Source organism: Balaenoptera borealis (assembly GCF_965194805.1).
Source record: "Balaenoptera borealis genome assembly, chromosome: 7".
NCBI lineage: Eukaryota > Metazoa > Chordata > Mammalia > Artiodactyla > Balaenopteridae > Balaenoptera > Balaenoptera borealis.
In genome coordinates, this window is record NC_138864.1 from 72,255,113 (window position 1) to 72,277,754 (window position 22,642).

Here is a 22,642-nt window from a genome sequence, read left to right on the forward strand (position 1 = left end):
GAACTACATTTCCCAGAATGCCATTCAAGCCGCCTCGCAGGGCGCCGAGAAGCGCCTTGGGTGACGCCATCAGCCAGCGCCACGTTTAGACTACCCTGATGTCGTGGCGCTTTAGGGGAAGAAGTTGGTGTTTCGCCGGGCCCTGGTACTGAGGACGCGGTCCGGGTGGCCCCTGGCCTCTTCCTACCCACCCCTCCGCCCGCCTTTTCCCCCGCTCCTCTGGCAGGATGAGGCGTGCAGGCCTGGGTAAGAAGAGGACTGAGATTCTAAGTTCGGGGGCCCTAGAGCTGGCCGTGCTGGGAGCGGGGACGCGGAAGGAAATCGGATCTGTTTCATGTCACTGGAATCTGAACCAGAGAGCAGGGTGTATGGAGGGGTCTTTGGAGGCGGTGCCAAGTGGAAACACACCATTTGTCCGAGATCCTGGGGCGTTCCTTAAGTTTAGTTCAGTCCCAGGTATGGATGGTAGGTTTAGAGAGAGTAGTGGAGGACTGGCGGTGAGGTATGTACAGGTGCCAACTCAGTGATGAGTCTTTTAGTGTTACTGACGGTCTGAGCGTGATTATGGAAATTGCTGTCTTCGGTTTCCCTTTATTGGACCTGATGTTAGTTTCTTCAGAAGCGAAGTTTGAAGAGTGAGTGTTGCATGCAAAGCACACTAATAATAATCATATTAGCCTGGTTACAGTGAGTTACAAAGGTAAACATACGTATCATTACCGTTACAGGCCATTTTACCCAGAACAATTCTTATCTGAGCCTTGTTCCACTGGTAAGACGGTAGAATGTGGTAATGCTTGGTGACTTAGCATTTGTTCTTGACCTTTTAGCTTAGGAAGCAGGTTCACCAAGCAGCAGGAACAAATTAGGCACAAGGACTTATAATGGGCTGTTATAATACAGAGCCATTAAAACAGCATTTTTCTGGTTCTGAAACTATTGAGATAATTGGGGGGGAAAAAAAAACCCTACTAAATCAGTGTGCAATATACCTGAGAAAATATATGAAATATTGAAAAATGATGATGTTACCTCTTTCAGTTCTTATAAGATGGAGAAAGAAAAAAAAAGTTTCCAAAAGTGTCAGGTATTTAAAGTTAGTGAAAGTTGCCAGTAACTCTAGGCATGTACATTCATTAGTAAATTGTAGTATGAGAAACAGCTTTTGAAAAATGTAGTTTTTGTGAATACTTGGATCATAGAAGGAAAGTTGGCCAAATAAATTGTAGGAAAAAAATATAACTCATTTTGAACAAGGTTAGTTTTATATGCCTAAACGTTTTTCCTTTTTGTCATTACTAATGACAGCAAACATTTATTGTGTACTTGAGTAAGCTCTAGGTATACAGTCGTTGGTAGCTCTGCTTGTGTTCCCCAAAGCTTCCAATCTAGTTGAGGAGTAGAAATAGGTACAAAGATAAATTATAGTACAAGGCGGTAGCTGTACAACCAAATACCAAATAAGTTCTACAGGTAGTGAATGTCTCGGGGATTTCACAGGTAGAGCACTTGGTACTTTGTGGAGACATAGGAACTTCAACTAAAGCTCAAATAATTAAGTGTAGGAGAGGTAATTTCCAGTTGAAAGGATGACCCTTTCCCCCCAGAAATAGTTGTAGGGCTGGAATCTAGAATTATGAATGATGTATTTTAAAGGATTATGATTAAGCCAATTTGGTTGGAGTAGGAGACATAGAACCAGAACCAACCACATTGTGTAGACCTTTGAGTGCTAGGCCAAGGAATTTGGATCTCATCGGTGGGTCTTTTGGCCCCTTTGAATGTTTTTGTGCAGCAGTGTGCCATGATAAATTGCAGGAAAGGGACTAGAGAAATGATGGTTCTGAGCCCTGACTGTACATTAGAATCACCTGGAGAGCTTTTAGGGCTTTGATACCCAGACCCCAGCCCAGACTAATTAAATTAGAATCTCTAGAATAGAGTGGTTTTTTGTTTGTTTGTTTGTTTTTTGTTTTTAAGCTCCCCTGTAGTTGAGAGGAGGAAAGGTGATGTATCAATTGCTGTAATTTACATTGGTGTGATGTGACATGATGTGACAAGAGCTTTTTTTTTTTTTTTTTTTAAATATCAGTGTGTACCTGGAACTTTAAACCTGGTATCGTGAATCAGTAGATATTCATGTGGAGAAGATTCCACACTTCACATGTCTCTCTCAGTGATTTGGTTCAGTTATTGATAGAAACTATCCAAAAGTAGCATTTGTCTAATGGACAAAGTCAGAGGATCATCTTTGGCACCCATTAGCTTTCCTACAACTTTTTATAGCAGTAAGTCACACAAAAGAATAACAACTCCTAACATTTTATTTTATTTTATTTATTTATTAATATTGGTAGTCAGTGATGGTGTGAGGGAAGATTAACTCTTTAATAGAAGAAATGTGCCTTGAAATACTTCTGAGAATTTCACTTTTAACAAATGGGACAGTATTGAAGAACTCTAAAAATAAAATTAAGATAGGCAAAAATAACAATAAAGGAAGTGAGACAAATAGTCATTAATTTAGAAATGAATTCCTTGGTTGTTAAGTGGTTAAATTCAACCAGTCAGTAATGACTTATTGGGCAAACGTTATATATCTAGGACCTTAGTCACATAAAATATGAAGACATTTTTCTTTTCTGTAAGGATTTTGGTCCTTATTAAATAGAGTTTGTACAGAGTATCATTGATGAATAGGGTGCGAATGCATTGTTTAAATGATTATTTTAATCATTGAGTGGAGGAAAATATTATGTCTAGTCACCTGAGTCCTTAACTTTTATAATGGCACACTTAGAGAGCTTTGTGGATAGTGTGTCAGCAGTTGAGGGAAAATTTGGGGAAAGCAGCTCCTTCTCCTCAGGAACATACTCGTTTAGCATTTTGTTGTGGTTTTTGTGGGGGTGGAGATTGTGTGTCTGCTGCATGTAAAGTACTTATTAGGTACAGGGGATATAGAAGAAGGATGAGACACTGCCTCTGTCCTCAAAGAAACCTGTGACCCCACTGCTGACAAAGGCAGGCACATTCAAAGTTGAATAACAGTGAATTCAGTTTCTGTTCATTAATTAATTCATTTACAAGTATTTACTGGGTGTGCCTTACTGTGTGTGTATGTTTGTGGGGGATATATAGCCACGAGCAAAACAAATTTACTTTCTGCCCTTGGAGTGCAGTCTAGAGTGTGATATTAGTGTTACGTATAGTCAGAGCTGTAAGAATTCAAAGGAGAGAGTTTTGCTCTTTAGAGAAAGTGAGATTTGTGCTGTGCCTTGAAAGGGCTTTCTATTCACACTTTGACCTTCCTTCAACAACCAGTGCTGCCTGCTACTTCCTGCCCTTCCACATGTTACCGTCACTGCCACTCCATCCACTCTTTGAGTTTATGGAGACCTTTCTGTATCATCCCTTTCCTCCATATTCTCAGGCTTCTGTCAACACTACTTCAGTCCTTGTCCAGTCTAATCCCCATAATCCATATATTCACCCAGTCTTTTTGCAAGGAATCCCATCGTCTTGGGGCTCTGTTCTTCAGCAGCCCCAACACTGTAAACCTCCAACTCTTGATCAGTCCAACCATCCAGCTTTTCATGGGCTAACTTAGGCTGATGAGTTCTTCTGCAGAAAAATCACACTACAATATATGGCCTCAGCCAGGATTGCTTTATCCCTGTAGTAATCCTGTATAACCCTAGTCACTTTCCTCCATTATTCTCTTTACTGTTTATTCCCCCAGATGATCACCATTCTTCAAAGACAAGCTTTTCTCTTTTTTACTGAGAAAATTGTCAATAGTTAAAAAAAAAAAAATGCGGTTAGATAACACCGTCAACTATGCTTTCCTCTCTCAATCCTCCAACATGTTAGTATATGTATTCACCGTTCACGGCTCACTCTACCTGTTTGATTGCCTGATGAATATCAAGTACTATATTAGGCAGTGGCTGGGACTATAGTCCTGTATCCCAATGCTGTTCCCTAGAAGATGAGCTCCAAAAAGTGGCATCTAGAAAGAACAATGAATCTGATACATGGAGTTTCTCAAGTATTTGTTGAAGAATGAATGAGTCCCTCTCTTAAATCTCAGCTAATATTCTCCAAAAGTTATTCCAGCTCTTTTCTATTTAAAAGAAAGAGATGCTAGTAAAGGACCCTCCCTCTGCCATGAACTCCATCCTGCTGTGTTATCCTCTTTCTGCCTTTCTCCTCACAGCCAAGCTTCTCCCATAGGCAGTGGATATTATGATATTTTTAGATTTTTTTTTTTTACCTGTGCAGTTCTAGGGGGCAGGAAGTGTGTCCAGAATATCCTTATATATCAGTGCCTATTTCAGTGTCTTGTGGGCAATCAGTATGCAATCAACAAATGTGTTTTGAACTGAATTCAGTATTCTTTGCTTAAGAGAGGGTATTAGAATTGTTCTGATCTCTATTTGGTTATTAATTTTTAAAGTTCATTTGGAGTGTGAATAATAGACATACGTGGTCTGCAACGCCCTCCAGGGGTCTTTTTCGGTTCTTTCTTGTCAAGGTTTCAAAAGTGGCTTGTTTTTGCTGCAACTCTGCTTGTGACTCTGATCCTTGCAGGTGAGGGAGTACCTCCCGGCAACTATGGGAACTATGGCTACCCTAATAGTGGGTATAGTGCCTGTGAAGAAGAAAATGAGAGACTCACGGAAAGTCTGAGAAACAAAGTAACTGCTATAAAATCTGTAAGTATAGAGCACATATTATATACTTTTTAATTTGTGTATTTATATATACATGTATATTTTATACTTATAAAATATATACTTTTATTGGCATCATACTAAGGAATTCAGTTACCCAAAGAGTGTAGTTTGGTGATATGAGCTTTTTTTCCCCAAAGTTAACAGTTCAGAGATAATAAAGCACCTATGAAACTGGATAGCCCAAATCACCTAACTACTTTCTACAATTGTCATTCACGCCAGGGAAAGAAATTTCCAGGAGAAAAAAGCTTTCTTCTAACAAGAAGCCTAAATTATCAATATTGGAATTAAAAAAAAAATCATTTAATTCTTAATTTCCTCTAAATGTTGTATTTTCTAAATTATTCACATTTTACAAAATTGCTTAGTTCATAGATCAACTACTTTTGATTTAATATGACCTTGAAAACAATACTCATTTCAAAATATAACAGTCTCCAGGCTTTTACAATTCTACTTTCCAAAGGCTAATGAAATAGCAATTAAGTTTTAGCAACATGACTCAAAATTTAGACATGATTTAAGTACAAGTTTAGAAAATGTGGCCAATCAAAACATATGGTATATTTGTTTTGTTTTGTTTTTAACTTCAGAATTTTTCTTTTGTAGTTAAATCTAAAATATTGCATGTTGTCTGTAGTAATGTCTCAGAGCAATACACCTTCCACCCCCAAGCAGCTTATCTTCTCTTTTCTTCTTCTAGTCTCAAAAGCTACAAATCTGTCTTTCATGTTTCTGCCTTTGTACCTCACGTCAGTCACCAAGTCCTGTGCTTTTTTTCTACTGTTCCTATTTCCACCTTTCTATTTCTAATACTATCCCCCGGTTTTTTTAGGTGAACTGTTGGGAAAGCCTTTTAACCTATCTGTTCCTCATTTTTCCCATGTTTTGGTCTGAGCTACACCCTGTCACCAGTCATCTTTTTTTTTTTTTTTTTTTAATTTATTATTTATTTATTATTTTTATTTTTGGCTGTGTTGGGTCTTCGTTTCTGTGTGAGGGCTTTCTCCAGTTGCGGCGAGTGGAGGCCGCTCTTCATCACAGTGCACGGGCCCCTCACTGTCGCGGCCTCTCTTGTTGCGGAGCACAGGCTCCAGACGCTCAGGCTCAGTAGTTGTGGCTCACGGGCCCAGTTGCTCCGCGGCATGTGGGATCCTCCCAGACCAGGGCTCGAACCCGTGTCCCCTGCATTGGCAGGCAGATTCTCAACCACTGCGCCACCAGGGAAGCCCCAGTCATCTTTTTAGAGTATTTTTTAACTTGCATCCTCGCTCCCAGAAGTCTTCAGTGGCCTCCCATGATGTAAGAAATGAAGTTCACACTCTGTAGTTCGATCAAATAGGTTCTGCAGATATTGTCCACAGCTTTTCAGACCTTACCTCCTGCACCTCCTGCTTTCTGCCAGACAAATTCAAGTACTCCTTGTGTCCTACGCATGCTGTCACTCTCCCACTCCTGTATTTTTGGGCATGCTATCCCTTTGCCTTAGACTGCCTCTCCCTCCTGACATTGGCTGAAGACTTGCCCTTCTGAAAGGCTCCACCTCATTGCATCTTCTCTCCTCCAGGCCATACCTGGTCACCACATAAAAGTAACCTTTTCCTTATGAACATAAGACCATTTGTACCATTTCTGTAGCACTTATTGCATAATGATCTGCATTGGAATTATTTGTATGTAAAAGAAATTTACCAGAAATAGGGTTTTCTATTGTACTTAGTTTTATATTCTACATAGCACTTACCATAATTCCTTATACTGGTATTGAGTTAATATGTATTAAATAAAGGATTACCAAAAGATAGTTTTAACAGTGTATGTGATTGATTCTGCATTAAAATAAACATGCAGTACAATTATTGAGCATTCACTGGAAGCTTATGCTGCCAAAACTTAATTGCTATTTCATTAGTCTTTGGAAAACAGAATTATATTCAGCCTGGAGACTGTTAAATTCTGAAATGAGTATTGTTTTCAAGGTCATATTAAATCAAAAGGAGTTGATCTATGAACTAAGCAATATTGTATAATGTTAATAATTTTAAATATACAACATTCAGAGGAAATTAAGAATTAAATTATTATTTTTTTTAATTCCAACATTGATAATTTAGGCTTCTTGTTAGAAGAAAGCTTTTTTCTCCTGGAAATTTCCTCCACTGGCATGAATGACAGTTGTAGAAAGTAGTTAGGTGATTTGGGCTATCTAGTTTCATAGTTGGTTTATTATCTCTGAATTGTTAAATTTGGGGGAAAAGCTCACATTCTGATCTATAGAATTCTAGCATGGTTTTGCATCACTATTACCCCAGATGCTTTCCACACAATATAAGTTGAGAACAATATTTGCAGTGGTTTGCCAAGATTTTTAGTAGTTTCCAAGATTTAGTAGTAGTGTGTTTATTCAGATATCTTAGAAATGAAGCCTTTGATGAATTTGTTGTATAAAGTATTAGATAGGTTTTGGTTTGAATAGCAGCTGTACTTACTTATGGTATTTCATTTAGACTCAGCCTCTTTTGTGCATAGCTTCAGGATGTGGGTAACACTAACTTGTGAGTTTTTTTTCCAATTTATCATCATATTTTAAAGAAAAACACCTTTAGAATCTAAAGAAATAATTAATTTAGATGTTTATTCAAAGTAATGCTACATTCATTAGGAAAATATTGCTTATATCTGGATTTGAATTGATAATATGGGAACTTGAATACATTTTTAAAATGTAAATGAAGAAATATACAAACAAATGCTATTGTGTGAACAGTATAAAGAGTGAAAAAAGAATGCAAGGATAAGAGAACCAGAGAGACATATGTACCAAAATTAAAAGATGGAATTGAATATTAAGATGAAATCAAAATGAAGAACAGGGAGACAATGTCCATAGTTGGGAAGGAATAGAAATTTTAAATTTATTTTTCATTAATTTCAGTGAGAAAAGTAACAAAAGAAGAGAGTGTATTTTATATTTTTAGAATACAGTTTTATTTGAGAAAATGTTTATGCTTATTATGTCAATATTGTTTTTACTTTATAACACTTAAAAACATTTATGTAAGGAATAATGTTTACGCTTTCTACTTTATAGCTGTCCATTGAAATAGGCCATGAAGTTAAACATCAAAATAAATTATTAGCTGAAATGGTAAGTGAATATGATTTTAACTTTAAGAAACTTGATCTGATATTCTCAAATTTGGTTTGGAATACCTCTAAGATTCGTTTTTGCCATAGTTTCACATTTTTCATCTTGCCTAACACATATAAGTAGGAGGAGGAGGTGGAAGCCAATTTATCTTTAATCCTGTGCTTAGAAACACTGTTAAAAACTCAGGACAAATGACTATTTTGAGTCTTCTTAAAGATCTCTGGATATAGACTGCCAAGTAATCAAAAGCACTTTATATCCAACCAACCAAATGTCTTTTACTTAAGGTAAACCTATTTCTTTTGCTTGATCTTCTAAGGATCACTGTGAACAAGTCAATAAGATTTGAACATAGTAACATCCCCAAGCCTTTTATCTCTAGTCTAAACAAACTCAGTAATATATACCTGTTCTTGTTAGAGGCTCTTTTCATTCTCCGATGTTTATTTTGTATGTCAAACTCCTCCGGACCTTCCCTAGTTTCTTCAAATGCTTTTAAAATTGTACTATTCAAAAATGAATATTGCACTGAAAGCAATCTCCTTGTGAAAGTTGTACGTTAGAATCACTCGCGGAACTTTGAAAATATTTATGTCTGGTCCTCACTCTAAATATACTGATTCAGAATTTTAGGGGGAGGGGCCTAGGTATATGTATTTTGAAAAAAGGATCCCAGGTGATTCTGATGCATAACCCCAGTGAAGACTATAGATGTAAAGTGCTTGAGCTGCATAGAGCCTGAATTGTGCAAAGGCTATCATTGTGCCAGGGCCGTACATCTCAGGATATTGAGATTTCTATGAAAGTGCAGTGTTTCTAATCCATACCTAGTTCTCTCATCTTAAGGACTTCTTTTCTAGCTTTTTTTTTTTTAACATCTTTATTGGAGTATAATTGCTTTACAGTGGTGTGTTAGTTTTTGCTGTGTAACAAAGTGAATCAGCTATATGTATACATATATCCCCATATCCCCTCCCTCTTGCGTCTCCCTCCCACCCTCCCTATCCCACCCCTCTAGGTGGTCACAAAGCATCGAGGTGATCTCCCTGTGCTATGCGGCTGCTTCCCACTAACTATCTATTTTACATTTGGTAGTTTATGTATGTCCATGCCACTCTCTCACTTCATCCCAGCTTACCCTTCCCCCTCCCCGTGTCCTCAAGTCCGTTCTCTATGTCTACGTCTTTATTCCTGTCCTGCCCCTAGGTTCCTCAGAACCATTTTTTTTTTAGATTCCATATATATGTGTTAGCATACGGTATTTGTTTTTCTCTTTCTGACTTACTTCACTCTGTATGACAGACTCTAGGTCCATCCACCTCACTACAAATAACTCAGTTTCGTTCCTTTTTATGGCTGAGCAATATTCCATTGTATATGTGTGCCACATCTTCTTTATCCATTCATCTGTTGATGGACACTTAGGTTGCTTCCATGTCCTGGCTTTTGTAAATAGTGCTGCAGTGAACATTGTGGTACATGACTCTTTTTGAATTATGGTTTTCTCAGGGTATATGCCCAGTAGTGGGATTGCTGGGTCGTATGGTAGTTCTATTTTTAGTTTTTTAAGGAACCTCCATACTGTTCTCCATATTGGCTGTATCAATTTACATTCCCACCAACAGTGCAAGAGGGTTCCCTTTTCTCCACACCCTCTCCACCTATGTTTCAATGTGGTCGTTTTTCCCCATCCATATCTGTAGTCTCTACCACATTTTACCACCTCTACATGATATTCTCTTAACTTTTAATAGACTCTGCTGACCTTCTAAGTCAGCTACCTAAATAAAAGGATCTTAAAAGTAAAGGTACATTTAACTGCTAACCATATTAAATTTTGGATGAATTCTGTACTGGGAGGCAACCCACAATTTGACCTTGGAGAGCAATGCCCCAACAAAAAGTGGGAAAAAACCTGTGTGATAGTAGATAAACTACTTACTTTATTGTTAATATTTCTTAATCCACATAATTGGAATAAGACCTAAATACTTTGGGGTTTTGAATTACTCCGGAGCTGAAAGAATGTTTATTGGATAATGAAAGAGCTTTTTATTTATTGAGAAAATTATTTTGCATGGAGTAATCAGGCTGATTATCTAAGTTATAAACAGGGTCCTGAATTGATTAAACACAGAAAATGTCATTAAAAATGTATTCTAATAACGATATATTAAATTACTTAAATATGCATGTGTAGAATATTAGAATCCAACTATTATATTTTGTTTTCCTTTTCTCCTCATAGGATTCAGAGTTTGATTCTACAACTGGATTTCTAGGTAAAACCATGGGAAAACTGAAGATTTTATCCAGAGGGAGCCAAACAAAGCTGCTGTGCTATATGATGCTGTTTTCATTGTTTGTCTTTTTTGTCATTTATTGGATTATTAAACTGAGGTGATGCAAGTAACTGTGAGTTTGGAATTTGTTCCAACTTAACGGCTTGGAGTACCACTTCGGTAAAAAGTCAGCATCAAAACATTCCTAAATTTCAAATAATACTATGGCTTTTTCCGTCAAAGATTACTGAATTTTACTTGTTTTATAAATCACATTAGATAGTACAGTGCTCTTTGAATACTGTTTCTTAATGATTCATTTTTTTTGCCCCTATTTTCAGGGGTATTGAGATGGTCCGAGGTCAGTCTGGCCCTAGTAAGTTTTTTTCCTGTTTTTTTCTGTCAGGTTAAATAGCAGTATAATATCCTGTTGTTACCATAAACGTAGGTGTATGTTCCACATAAAGAAACTTAGTGAGAAAATAACAGTGCCTGGAGAGCCTTGTGCTGAGCTCTCGAGGTGGTGAGAAAGTTTGTGATGGATGGTAAATGTATTTTCCTGAACTGTCATCGCCCCTGATGATGTACTCTCCTTTCCTCCTTTATTTGGTTAAAACTGTAGGCTGATTTCTTTTTACCTACAGTTTTCCTAATAATTTTTGATGATATGACTCTTCTTCCGCCTCTGCCCAAGGACCTCATTCTTTAATAAAACTTGTTATTTTGGCATATTTCTAGTAAGGTTTAAAACAAATGTGTACCCGTATAGTTGTCATTTTATATTAACTTTATATATATACCATTGACTTGGCTTATAATAGTTTTATGATTTTAGCTACTTAGGCCATTTGGTTATCATTTATGACAGAATAATGTGAAGCTAAAGTAATTGCTAAACTCTGAATGGAAATAAAATGTTCAAGAAAAGTAATTGCCTCTGCTTTATTATGTGCTCAAAATAAATATTGGAAATACTCAGGCATTGACCTTGGGGTTAAGGGCACTGTTGCTTTAATCCAGTGTATTTGTCTATAGAAAACAAAATACAAAAGTGGACTGCTGAATAGAAAGAGATATTAAAATGTGAAATACTCCGTATTGCTACTATTTTGGAATTTGCCCATTTATGGGCTCCAAAAATAAAATTTTTAATGAAATATATTAATTGACTTTGTTGCTTCTTTGTTCAAGTCTCTCTCTCTCTTTTTTTTCTCCATAGACTGAGAAGTGGTTCTGAAAACGCAGAACAAACTCAGAAAAGCTTAACATATTTGTATTATTTCAGAACTTGCTGCACACAAATGAGATAAATCATGACTGGTTTCAAAATTCTCTTTAATTCTTTAAATTTTTATTTAAAAATCTATTATCTTTGATTTTGCTGAGTTTGCAATCCGTTTTTGCTTATGCATACTTACCTATCAATTTAGGCCTATCTTTTCTGGCTCCGCTTGTTGTCATTTGGGCCTCCACCTGACAGGTTAAAACACTAGAGCTGAGAGTGGTTAAGTGACAGCATGTAAGACACAGGCGTGAGGCGTGAGGTGAGGGACACTGGTTTGGGTTAGATGACCTGGGTTCAAATCTCCATTCCTTCACTTAGTGTTTTGGGGCCTGTTTTCTTCATTTAATCATCTATTTCATACGATTATTGTGAGAGGAAGATATAATATATTGGAAAGTGCTTGACACATGATAATGACTCAATAAATGTTAGTTCTCCATATCATGAACAGACAGACATGTCAGAAAAGGGAGTAAATTTAAGGGCAAGACAGTAAGTTTGAGGTGAGGATGTGACCTCCAAGTGGAAATTTCTATCAGACAATTAGAGATTATTTTTCAAGAATTATTTAACTGTGTACTCTGCCAACTGTAACATCAGAGCTCAGAGAAAACTCAAAAATCATTGTCAATAATTAAAATTGCAAAAAAGGGAAGAACAGAAGTCTAAAAAAAAAAAATGACCGGAAGATGGAAACAGAAGAGAATCAACAATGGAAATAGGTGAGATCAAAGCCTTAGGAAAAGCAATGATGGCAAGAGAAGGATGGATTTCAAGATTAAGGTTTGGCTATTATAAGAAAGTACTTTGTAAAGTATTAAAACACTTTCTACGTTGGCTATTATCAAGGAGGGGAGGATTTCAGGAAAAGGGGTTTGGAGTGATGTAAAAGTGATTCTCATCACTGCATTATCCAGCATTTCATAGTTTACAATTCTTTTTTAAGAACTGCCTAAAATAGGTCCCTAACCAGCATTCTATATCACCCCCTCCCCATTACTGCCTTTGCTGAGATTCCTGGCAGGCAGGGAACTCTGGAAAGGTCTGTCTCTGCCCTATCAGGGATCCTTCTGCCAGCGCCTCTTTCTTCCTTCTGCTTAGGGACCCCTAGGAAAAAGTACTTCGAGAAATAAAATTTTGGGAAAACATCAAATATAGACAAGTTCTAATTCTTCATAATCCTTTACAAACTCATTGCTAAATCTGAAAAGGACTTTATTGCTATTGGTGTTGGGGAGGTTGATTGTAGTAATTGAACAAACAAAATATTCACATTATCATTTTTATTCAAACAGTGTAAGATTTGCAGGTGTTTGGGTGGTGAGTAACACACTATGAATCCTATATTTTAAATGGTAAAGCAGCTTTAGAAAAATCTCAAGTGTCCAAATTTTTTTCTGCAAAATATCTGGTCACTTCATTTCACTAGGAGTTGGTCTCTGGAAGTGTGCTGACACATTTGCAAATAATAGAAAGTTTAACTTACCTGCTCCATCCCTTACAGATACCAGGCATAGGTTTCCACAATGAGGAAAGGGAGAATTATACATAACACTGATAGAATTTAAATTAGCATGTAAATTAATTCTTGACCAGAGAATCAAATCTAAAACAAATGGGCAACGTTTGAAGCATCAGAATTCTGGAGCAGAAAACCCTAGCACCTGCACCCATAAAAAGCTTCTGTTTCTACCAAACTAGTTTTCCTAATTTTTCAGTGCTCTTAAATTTCTAATTATATGTATTGAATTTGCTTCCTTGTAGAAAAAGTGGGAAAAGTGCTTGATAATTTGGGTTCATTCAGTTAGCAAATATGTTTATCAGGCCATATTGATGAATAAACTTTGACTCAATATTTACTGGGAAGCGGAATAGCATCGTAGCTAAGACTGAAAGCTGTGCAGTCACACTGCCTGAAAATAAATCCTGGCTCCACCATTCACATCATAACTTTGGGCTGATGACCTCTCCACCTCAGTTACTTTATTTGTAAAACAGGAATAAAAATTGTATATAGGTAGCAGTAATACACTCATAGGGTTATTATGATAAAAAAAATGATATTCCTTATAAAGAACTTCAAATGGGTTCCTGGCACTCAATGGTGGCTGTTGCTTTTGTGGGTCTGTGGATGGGCACTTGGGGATTTTAATCACACCAGCCACACAGAATTTTGGCTGCTTTCTCCCACTCTCACAATCTTGCCAAGGATAAAAGCAGCTGTTTGTCTTTTCTGGGAAGAGTCATCATTTTCTGGAATTTAGTTCATTTATGTTTCTTTGTATCCTTGGCAATCTGATGGTATTTTTTTTTTTAAACCTATGACTTTTGAGTGTATCTGGCTTGAGTTATTGGAGTGAGAACAACAGATTTTTCAACTTTCTGGAAGCAGAAGTTTGGAGGGAGAGAGCTTAGTTTCCTACTTGGTAAAAAGTTATAAACACTCCATTTCCTTTTTTACTTTTTCTATAGTTAAATTTTTAACTTTCTTCTATTTTGAAATATTGATAAATGGTATGAGGTGAGGGGCACACATGATTTTATTTTTAATTTACAAAGTGCCAACCAGTTATTCCCACAGTAAATATTAACACCTTTTTTCTCTCCTTATATGTTGTTATGGTATATGATAGGGTCATTTTCTTGTATATGTATTTTGTTCCGTTCACTTTCTTTATCCTTGCACCAATACCACACTATTTTAATTATTGTAGTTTCATAGCATATTAATAGCCAGCACATATCTATTCAATTTATTCTTTCTGATGAACTTCAACATACTTTGATAATATTTTAATAAAGCATAGTGGATTTTGATAAGAATCACATGAATCTTTTATAACCTTCACTGAAAAAAAAAAAAACGAAAATATTTCCCTACTGGAATGTTAGATTTTGACTCCAAACAAATTTCAAATTTTTTTCATTATATATTTATATTTAATGATATATAGTGGTAAACCAGCTCTCTTGGGGGTGGGGGGATTGATTCGTAGTAATTTTTAATTTTTGTGGTATAAATATTTCCACCACACTTGATTTCAAGCTACCAAATGTAACAGCACTGAACACAGAGTTATGAAAACAGACGGACAACTGGATCTAATAAGGTGGTACAAGCTGGCTCTAGTACACCACTGGTTACATTGATGATAAATATTCTTTTTAAAAATGTAGAAGTTATTTGCTTCCTAAATGAGAATCTCACACTTAAATTTTAATAGGAAAAAACTCAGGCAACATGAACTTAAATTGATAAATTAACCAGAATAATATTTTTTTCAATGTCATATGTCAACTTCTTTTCTCAATATTTATGGGTAAACTCATGCTACATTTATTGATCTCCCATTTTCTGGTAGTTCAAATACTGTATACAAATTACATATTTTAAAAGATAGCTGATTATTGTTGTTCTCTATGCTTTTCCCTCCAGTTAAATGTTCAAACAGAGTGCAGGAATTGTTCTGGATATTTTATAAAGCTTTTCTCTTTATAGACAAATGTTATCCTAGCTGAGGCATTCAGGTCTCGCCTGCTCGCCCTTTGAAAAGAGTTTTTCATGAGGCTTTAAAGGACTACCATATGAACTGAAGAGCTCTGCAAAGGGCCAAGTCCAGGTCTTAAAATAATCTTTCCTAATCTTCAAAATAAACAGAAAGATTGAAATACACATAAAATGTTTTTGACCAAAAAAAAAATCATCCATATATTAGGTGTAAGACTTGAAAATTCACAAAAGCTTAATTAATCATCTGTAACTTTAATAGTAAAGGATAATGCAAAATATAACCACATTATCCACTGTAAATGTTAGTATTCTACAAAGTGTTTACGATGCTTAAAAAGAAAAACTAATGTTTAATGGTTTCTTTTTACTAATTAGGTCAACTTTGCAACTTCAACAAGGATCAATTTTATATACATAATTGTATAAAAATTGTTCCTACTGTGCTTTTTCAAAGGTCCATAATCATGGTGTGATTCACATGAAAGCAGACAGCTGAATCTGCTTATATCAGTATTTATGACTTCTTTCATGCCTACAATGAATTTGGAAATGAGCAGAAAAATCATAGCACAGCTGAAGTAAAAGTCCAGATAAAACAGATATTAATGTATAATGAAAAACTTTGTTGTCATTAATTTATATTTTATAAGTATTTATAATTATTCCTCCTCAACTTTATCTCATTAATGAATAAATCATCCTGTAAGTTGACAGTTTATGAAGCTTTCTGCATTATTGAATAATCCATTGGCTTTAAAGCATATAAGCTAAGCTCTCTTACTTTCAAGAAAACTGGAGTGTAATTGTTATGTGAGATAACCTGTATTTCAGAAAATTTATTGGACTGAAATGCTTTAGTCTGCTTACGTACAGATTTAATGCTTAGTGTCTTCAAAAAGTCTTTTAAAATATTTTAATTTCACATTAATGTATATTTATGTTTAAATTATTTGAACATTATTTAAACATTTTTATAGGTAAGTTGAATTTGTTTTGTTTGCGTGCACATGCACACACACACACACACACACACACACACACACACACACCGATTCCATACTATTAGATTAAAATTCCTTCAATATTAATGGATTCTCTTCTACGTTATTGCTTGAAAGACAAGCAAATTTCTGAATGGGGTATGCTATTCTGCTCCCTTAAACTCTCTTTACTTTGCATTTACTTCTCGTGACTGAACAATTTAAATTTAAGTTAGTACTAAAATAGTTCTATTCACACAGAGAGCTTTTTAAAGGAGAGCAATGAGTACACATCTTTTTACTGATTACATACTGTTTCATCCTCAAAATTTCCACGAAATGACCTCTTCCGAAGGCTTGGTGAAAACTGAATGCCGAGGACAGGGTGTCTACCAATATTAGACTGTAGTAGATCTCCAGAAGTGTCTGGTGAATAAGTTGATGTTTCTTACTAGAGAACGTGTCTTTTTTATTATCTCTCACTAAAATTCCAGTGCTGAGACCATAGAAAGCCCTTAATAAAATGTGTAGCATGTTAAATAAAATTCCAAGTTCAGTTATGAGCTGAGTTTCTCTGAATATCCGAGGCACAGTACGGTAGCCGTGAGGCTAATTAGGGGCCAAAAATTACTGCTAATTTAAAATTCTTATGTTTTTCACTTTTTAAAGCTGAAGGAAGATGGGCTAAAATTGAATGCTCTGCCTAAGAGGTCAAGAACGGTCACCACTTAATCAGGCACAAGTGGCAGAGGAGTTGAGGAAAGCCATTTAATATTCCTCTTCTTCCATCACCAATCACATTTCAAAACAGAAGAGGTTTATCAACATCTCTGACCCAAGTTGATCAGATGGGTAGAGCATTCTATTCCAGAAAACCTAGGTTTCTTTAAGAATTTTTTTTTGCTGTTTCTGACTAATTAGACTTGACTACTGTCCTTAGCCAAGATGTTTGCATATAACTCAAAGCGCTACAACAAGATATGCAGTCCACTTACTCATTAATGTAAGTGGTGGCTTCTCATTTACACAGAGAACTTCACCCAGATCAAGGTCAGAGAATGGGACGTTCCATACTAGTGGAGACATGCATATCCAGTGAGCATAGCATTCTTGGGTGGCCCACACTTTGCTACCACTGGCAATATAGTCATCACTTTCTTCACATCTGTTATCCTGATATCTGCTGAAAAAGTAAATCAGAGGAAATGGAAGCTTCATTTTTTATCTTTCAGGACAGGCAGTCCATTTTCATCCATGAAAGGCAAGTGATAAATATTAGCAACTTAGTAACTCTTCTCTTTAAGTCTACCTTGAATTTTCAGAGCTAAAAATTTCTGGTCTGTTCACAGGACTATAGAATTTATAGTGATTTGTAAAATGAGAATTCCAACATATATCTAATATTCCCAAAGTGAAAATTGAGAAAATGGAAATGAGGCAAGTTTTGAAAGAGATAATGAATGAAAATTCTCCAGAAATTGAAAAAAATTACATGAGTTCTCAGATCGATATGCCACACTACGATGCAAGCAGGTTATAAAGGAAAGAAAAGAAAAGAAGCAAAGCCCCACATCTAGGCACAACATATTAACAGTGCAAACATTAAAGATGAAGAAGTCTTAAATGTATTTCTTTAGTAAGAGGACAATTGAACATAGAATGAAGAAGATGAACATAAGGAGAACATTTTAAAGAAAAAAAGTACCTAATTTTTCAGGCCATATTCTTGCAAATGTGAACTGTTCTTTGCCCTATTCTCAGATCTTATAGACTAAGAAAAATGGGGGGAAATGGCTTGTGAAATAAAACCACTCCAATCTATGGAATTCCATAATGGAGACTAAAGTAGCACCACTTCAGACACATAGGTGAGGATTAATGGGAACAGAGATCAGAGAGGAACTAAGCTTAAATTTATGCCCCAAATTCAGGTAATTATGTCACACCTGTTCTTGTACAAGGAGATAGTATGGCCTCAAGTGTGATGCTCCTTTTCAAAGCCTTGTACCCACTAATACAAGGAATAAGATCCTTAAAAACAGTAATAAACACGGTTGGAAAGTCAAATCTAGGAAAAACACATAGGATTATGGTAGCTTAAGAAGACTTGTTTCACTCACTTTTAACATCAGATCCTGTACCAGTTTCACAGCTGCACAGACAAGAGGTAAACTCCCCAGCAATGGATGGAAAAGACTCTGCTGTTCTTCACTCCCATGCCTGAAGTTGAGCGGTCAAAGGAACAAAGGATTAAAACTCGACATAATTATAGGCAAAGTAAATGACTAGTTCCATGAGAATCAGGGCTGGTTGTTGTGTGTCCTGGTCTATTCCCAGGGTCCAGGTGCTCGATAAATATTTACTGAGTGAAAGAATTAATGCAATCTGACACACAAAGGAAGACATAATTTTAAAATACAATTTAGATCACTCTGAAATACATCATACTTTCTCAAGATAAATTTTAAGAATGAACAGAATCTAGCTACTGATTTTTTGTGCAATCATATTTAAAAGAGGACAAGTTTATGAAAATTAAGAGATCATGTTAAGCTGAAGTTCACTAATTTATCACATGACACTTAAGGGAAAAGCCCACTATTTTCAGGTGATAAAAGCATATTTTTAAGTAGAGATACTTATAATGCATCTTTCAGTTGGTTGTATGTTCTTGCCATTGTATTGAAAATTGGCAAAGCTGGGCTTTCTTGGTGGACTTTGGTTGTTTTTATGTAGCCAGCAACCAGGGACTGCCTATTATGGGGCATTCTCAGCTTGTATAAGTGTTGCTTCCCACCCCAGAAGCCAAAGTGGCTGAAGACACTCTCTTCCTGCCCTCCTGGTAGCCTAGCTGTAGGCTCAGAATCCAGGCTTGACCAACCAGGACCTCAAAAGATGTAAGCAGCTGAGAAACTACTAATGGCAGAAGCCTCAGCGTCAACTGTTGCACAGAGATCGATGTGCAGTCCAGTGGCAGCAGCCTGAATGTGCCATGTTGAATGGACTGGCAGAAAGAAGAAAACAATACGTAGCCTTGCCGTCCACTAGTGGCAGTGCCAGCGGCAACCAACCATAGTGCTCATGAGTCATGACTGGCTACGCTTCCTGCTCTCTAGCCAAGCTTCATTTGTCCATATCCATGTTCTCTTCTTGATCCCCCAGCTTCCAGAATGATTATGTGGGCAATCTTCAACCAGATTCGTTTTCTCTTCAAGTTAGCCAAAGCTATTTTCTTAGCATTAAACTCTTACTGATATACCTTACCATCTGTGATACAAGTTCATGTATTACAGTAATTTTAATATCACTAAGAGAAAACACACAAAATGGGCATATGGTCTCTTACCTTACATATTTGTCACCTTAACTTAGAGAAGAAAAAGTTCTGTGAATTGTGGGGTGAGTTAATTTGTTAAGAAGTATTTCTAATTTGTCTTGGTACTACATAAACTATTATCTATGCAGACAGCAATGCATATCACAACAGCTGCAGATGAGTCTTTAAATTCAACTCAAAATCTGACTATGCTGCATCATACACTTTGTCTTTCAGATAATGCATTCTTATTACAAAGGCATGTTTCATTTTTAACTAGGTAACTTACCTCTTGAGTGTATGATATTGATGATATTTTTAGTCTATACACTGATATTACTTTCCTTTGAGCTATAAGTAGCAGCTGATTAGGGACATGCTGATCTGATTCATCATTTCAACATCCTTCTGGGTCATACATAAACATAAAACAGACAACTTATATTTGCTAAAGTAATTTAAAAGGCTCAAATCATCATAGAGGTCTAGAGGAAGAAACCTGGATGCTATTCCAAAAGGTCTCACTTTGCTGAACAAGAGAAAAAAAAAAGAAAAAAGAATTATATACATATATGTATATATTCTATTACATAAAATATTCTGATTCTACATACACCCGCAATAGCAATTAAATTTCCTTTCACTCATTCATTCAGGGACGTCATCATGTCAAGAGAGATTTAAACTTCAGTAATGAAAAAATAAATAAAAACTTTCTCAATCTTAAATGGAAGGAGATGCAATCAAGTAAATGTTTATTTTCCAAAGGGCCCAAATGTAAAAATATTGATCACGATTCCTATTGGCAACACAGTGGGATTTTTGTCATATAGAAGACTTTTTCTTGTTCCACAAACTATGAGGGGTCTAATAGTTTCTTTTTGAGAGGAGGGAACACAGGAAGGTGCTACCTGTCAAGTCTTCTGTAAGCCTGGATAATGTAAGATGATGACTTCACTTCTGCTGTTTTTTAAAAAAAGAAAAAAATGCCATATTATAAGTAGATTCCCAGTCCATCTTTATGAATTTGGGATTCATAAGGGAAGAGGATGTTTTTTCCTTAACTAAGGAATATTTTTTTCAGAGGAGAGAATGTTTTTTCCTCAATTAAGGAAGAATTCATTGTTTACAGGCTCTGGTACTCTATCTAAAGAACATAGGGGCTCTCTCTCCTTCGACTTCTCCCTAATTGCCATTCAGCAGCTATTAAACTTCTGTACAATTCCTATCCATGCAACTGCCCTTTCTGCTTACTTGGAGCTATTTTATGTTACTTACACATAAGGATTTTACAACACAACTAAAAAAAATAATTGGCACACAGAAATAAGTGGTTAAGATCTGTTTGGGATAGAGGGGGAATATAGCTTTTATCAAAATGTTTTAAATGGCTAGATGAATGTTTTTGAGTTTAATAGTATCCAGTGAAGCTTATTATCTAGAATAAATTGCTTCTTAAAAGTTAAGAACTATAAAATATGTGGGAAATTGATATAACTTTTTAATTCATAGGATAAATATGTTTAATAAGTAGAATATCAACATTTAAAATTTTTAAGTCTATAACCACATAAACTGCAGAAAAGATATGTCATTAAGAAAAATAAAAGCCACATAAATTTTTATTCCACAAGAATTAAAGTAGTTAATTTTAAGTTATTATTTCTGACCCTTGCCTGCTTCTTTTATTACAAGAAACAGTAAAAATATTTTTTTTTTTTTAAAGCTAATGGTTGTGAAAGAGATTTTAGGGGCAATGTAATCCAAACCACCATTTAAAAAGTGATAAAACTACGAGATCATCACATGAGTTGAATTGCCTGAGGTCCCAGAGATCGGTGGTAGCAAAGTTGAAGCTAGATCTGGTTACCTTTTAATCAAGTGTTTTGTCCATATCACCACCTAGACTCCCCCTCAACCGTGTTTGCTTTTCAACCACTTTTGTCATGTGAATGTCACTCAAAAGAAACAGAGTTAACGGCAAGTTTCTTTGTTGGTTTTAAAAATCTAAATATATACATCAGGCAAGAAAGACTTGGTTATGCTACTGTAACAAACCACAGAAACTTCTCAGTGGCTTAAAAGGCCAAAGTCTATTTCTTGCTCTTTGCCACATGCCCATGGCGGGTTGTCTAGGGAGCTCTGCTCTGTGTTATCCTCTGTGCTTACATTGAGGGAGGTCCCATCTCTGAGCTTCATAATTACTGAGGGAAGAAAACTGGAATGCGGCAAACAGTGCTTTATGCTTTATGCTTTTGTCCAGCAGTGACATGTGACATTATCATCACACTTCACTGCCAAAGCCCATCTCACGGCCACCCAAATATCAGAAGGCAGAAAGGGAAATCTTCCTATGTGCCTAGACAGAAAGAAAAATATTTGGTGAGCAGCATTAATGACTAATATATATATATATATATATATATATATATATATACATACATACATACATACACATACATACATACATGTAAAACAGCTATCTATTCTTTTGAGCTTTGCAGGCAAAATATTCACTTCATTATACATGCACTGAATAATGAATATTCATATATCTGCAAAAATGCTACCAGAAGACAGAAGGCTAATGAAATTTGATATCTGATTATACCTACCTGCTTCGTGAAATATATTATATTACTAAACAGATTTTTAAATGGATAAACACATAAGACAAAAAACCTAGAATTTAAAACCAGTTTTAAAAAACCCATTATGTAAAAGAATGAAATTAGAACACTCCCTTACACCATACACAAAAATAAACTCAAAATGGATTAAAGATCTAAATGTAAGGCTGGATACTATAAAACTCTTAGAGGAAAACATAGGCAGAACCTCTCTGACATAAATTGCAGCAAGATCTTTTTGGATCCACCTCCTAGAGTAATGAAAATAAAAACAAAAATGAACAAATGGGACCTATTAAACTTAAATTTTTGCAGAGCAAAGGAAACCATAAACAACAAAAGACAACACAGAATGGGAGAAAATATTTGCAAATGAATTGACTGACAAGGGATTAATCTCCAAAATATACAAACAACTCATGCAGCTCAATATCAAAAAAACAAACAACCCAATCAAAAAAATGGGTGGAAGATCTAAATAGACATTTCTCCAAAGAAGACATGCAGATGGCCAAGAAGCACAAGAAAAGATGCTCAACATCACTAATTATTAGAGAAATGCAAATCAAAACTACAATGAGGTATCACCTCACACCAGTCAGAACGGCCATCATCAAAAAATCTACAGACAATAAATGCTGGAGAGGGTGTGGAGAAAAGGGAACCCTCTTGTACTGTTGGTGGGAATGTAAATTGGTACAGCCACTATGGAAAACAGTATGGAGTGTCCTCAAATAACTAAAAATAGAAT

General features: G+C 35.8%; 1 protein-coding gene and 1 long non-coding RNA gene across 2 annotated transcripts in view; one reads left to right on the forward strand and one right to left on the reverse strand.

Annotated features, from left to right (window-relative positions):
• Nucleotides 1–84: 84 nt before the first annotated feature.
• BET1 (Bet1 golgi vesicular membrane trafficking protein) lies at nt 85–11,330 on the forward strand. Its single transcript, XM_082398669.1, has 4 exons — nt 85–246; nt 4,591–4,715; nt 7,828–7,884; nt 10,136–11,330. Exons 1-4 carry the CDS (start codon nt 228–230, stop codon nt 10,289–10,291), a joined length of 357 nt encoding a protein of 118 aa, XP_082254795.1. The 5' UTR covers nt 85–227; the 3' UTR covers nt 10,292–11,330.
• The window catches only part of LOC309631815, a 63,499-nt gene continuing 51,726 nt past the window's right edge, over nt 10,870–22,642 (reverse strand). The window contains exon 2 of the long non-coding RNA XR_014246575.1: nt 10,870–21,620. This is a non-coding gene — a long non-coding RNA (uncharacterized lncRNA). The remainder of the gene's footprint in view (nt 21,621–22,642) is intronic.

Coding starts and splice junctions, on each gene's coding strand:
- BET1 (XM_082398669.1), top strand. Junction 4,716..7,827: donor AAGTAACTGCTATAAAATCT/GTAAGTATAGAG, acceptor TCTACTTTATAG/CTGTCCATTGAAATAGGCCA. Junction 7,885..10,135: donor ATAAATTATTAGCTGAAATG/GTAAGTGAATAT, acceptor TTCTCCTCATAG/GATTCAGAGTTTGATTCTAC.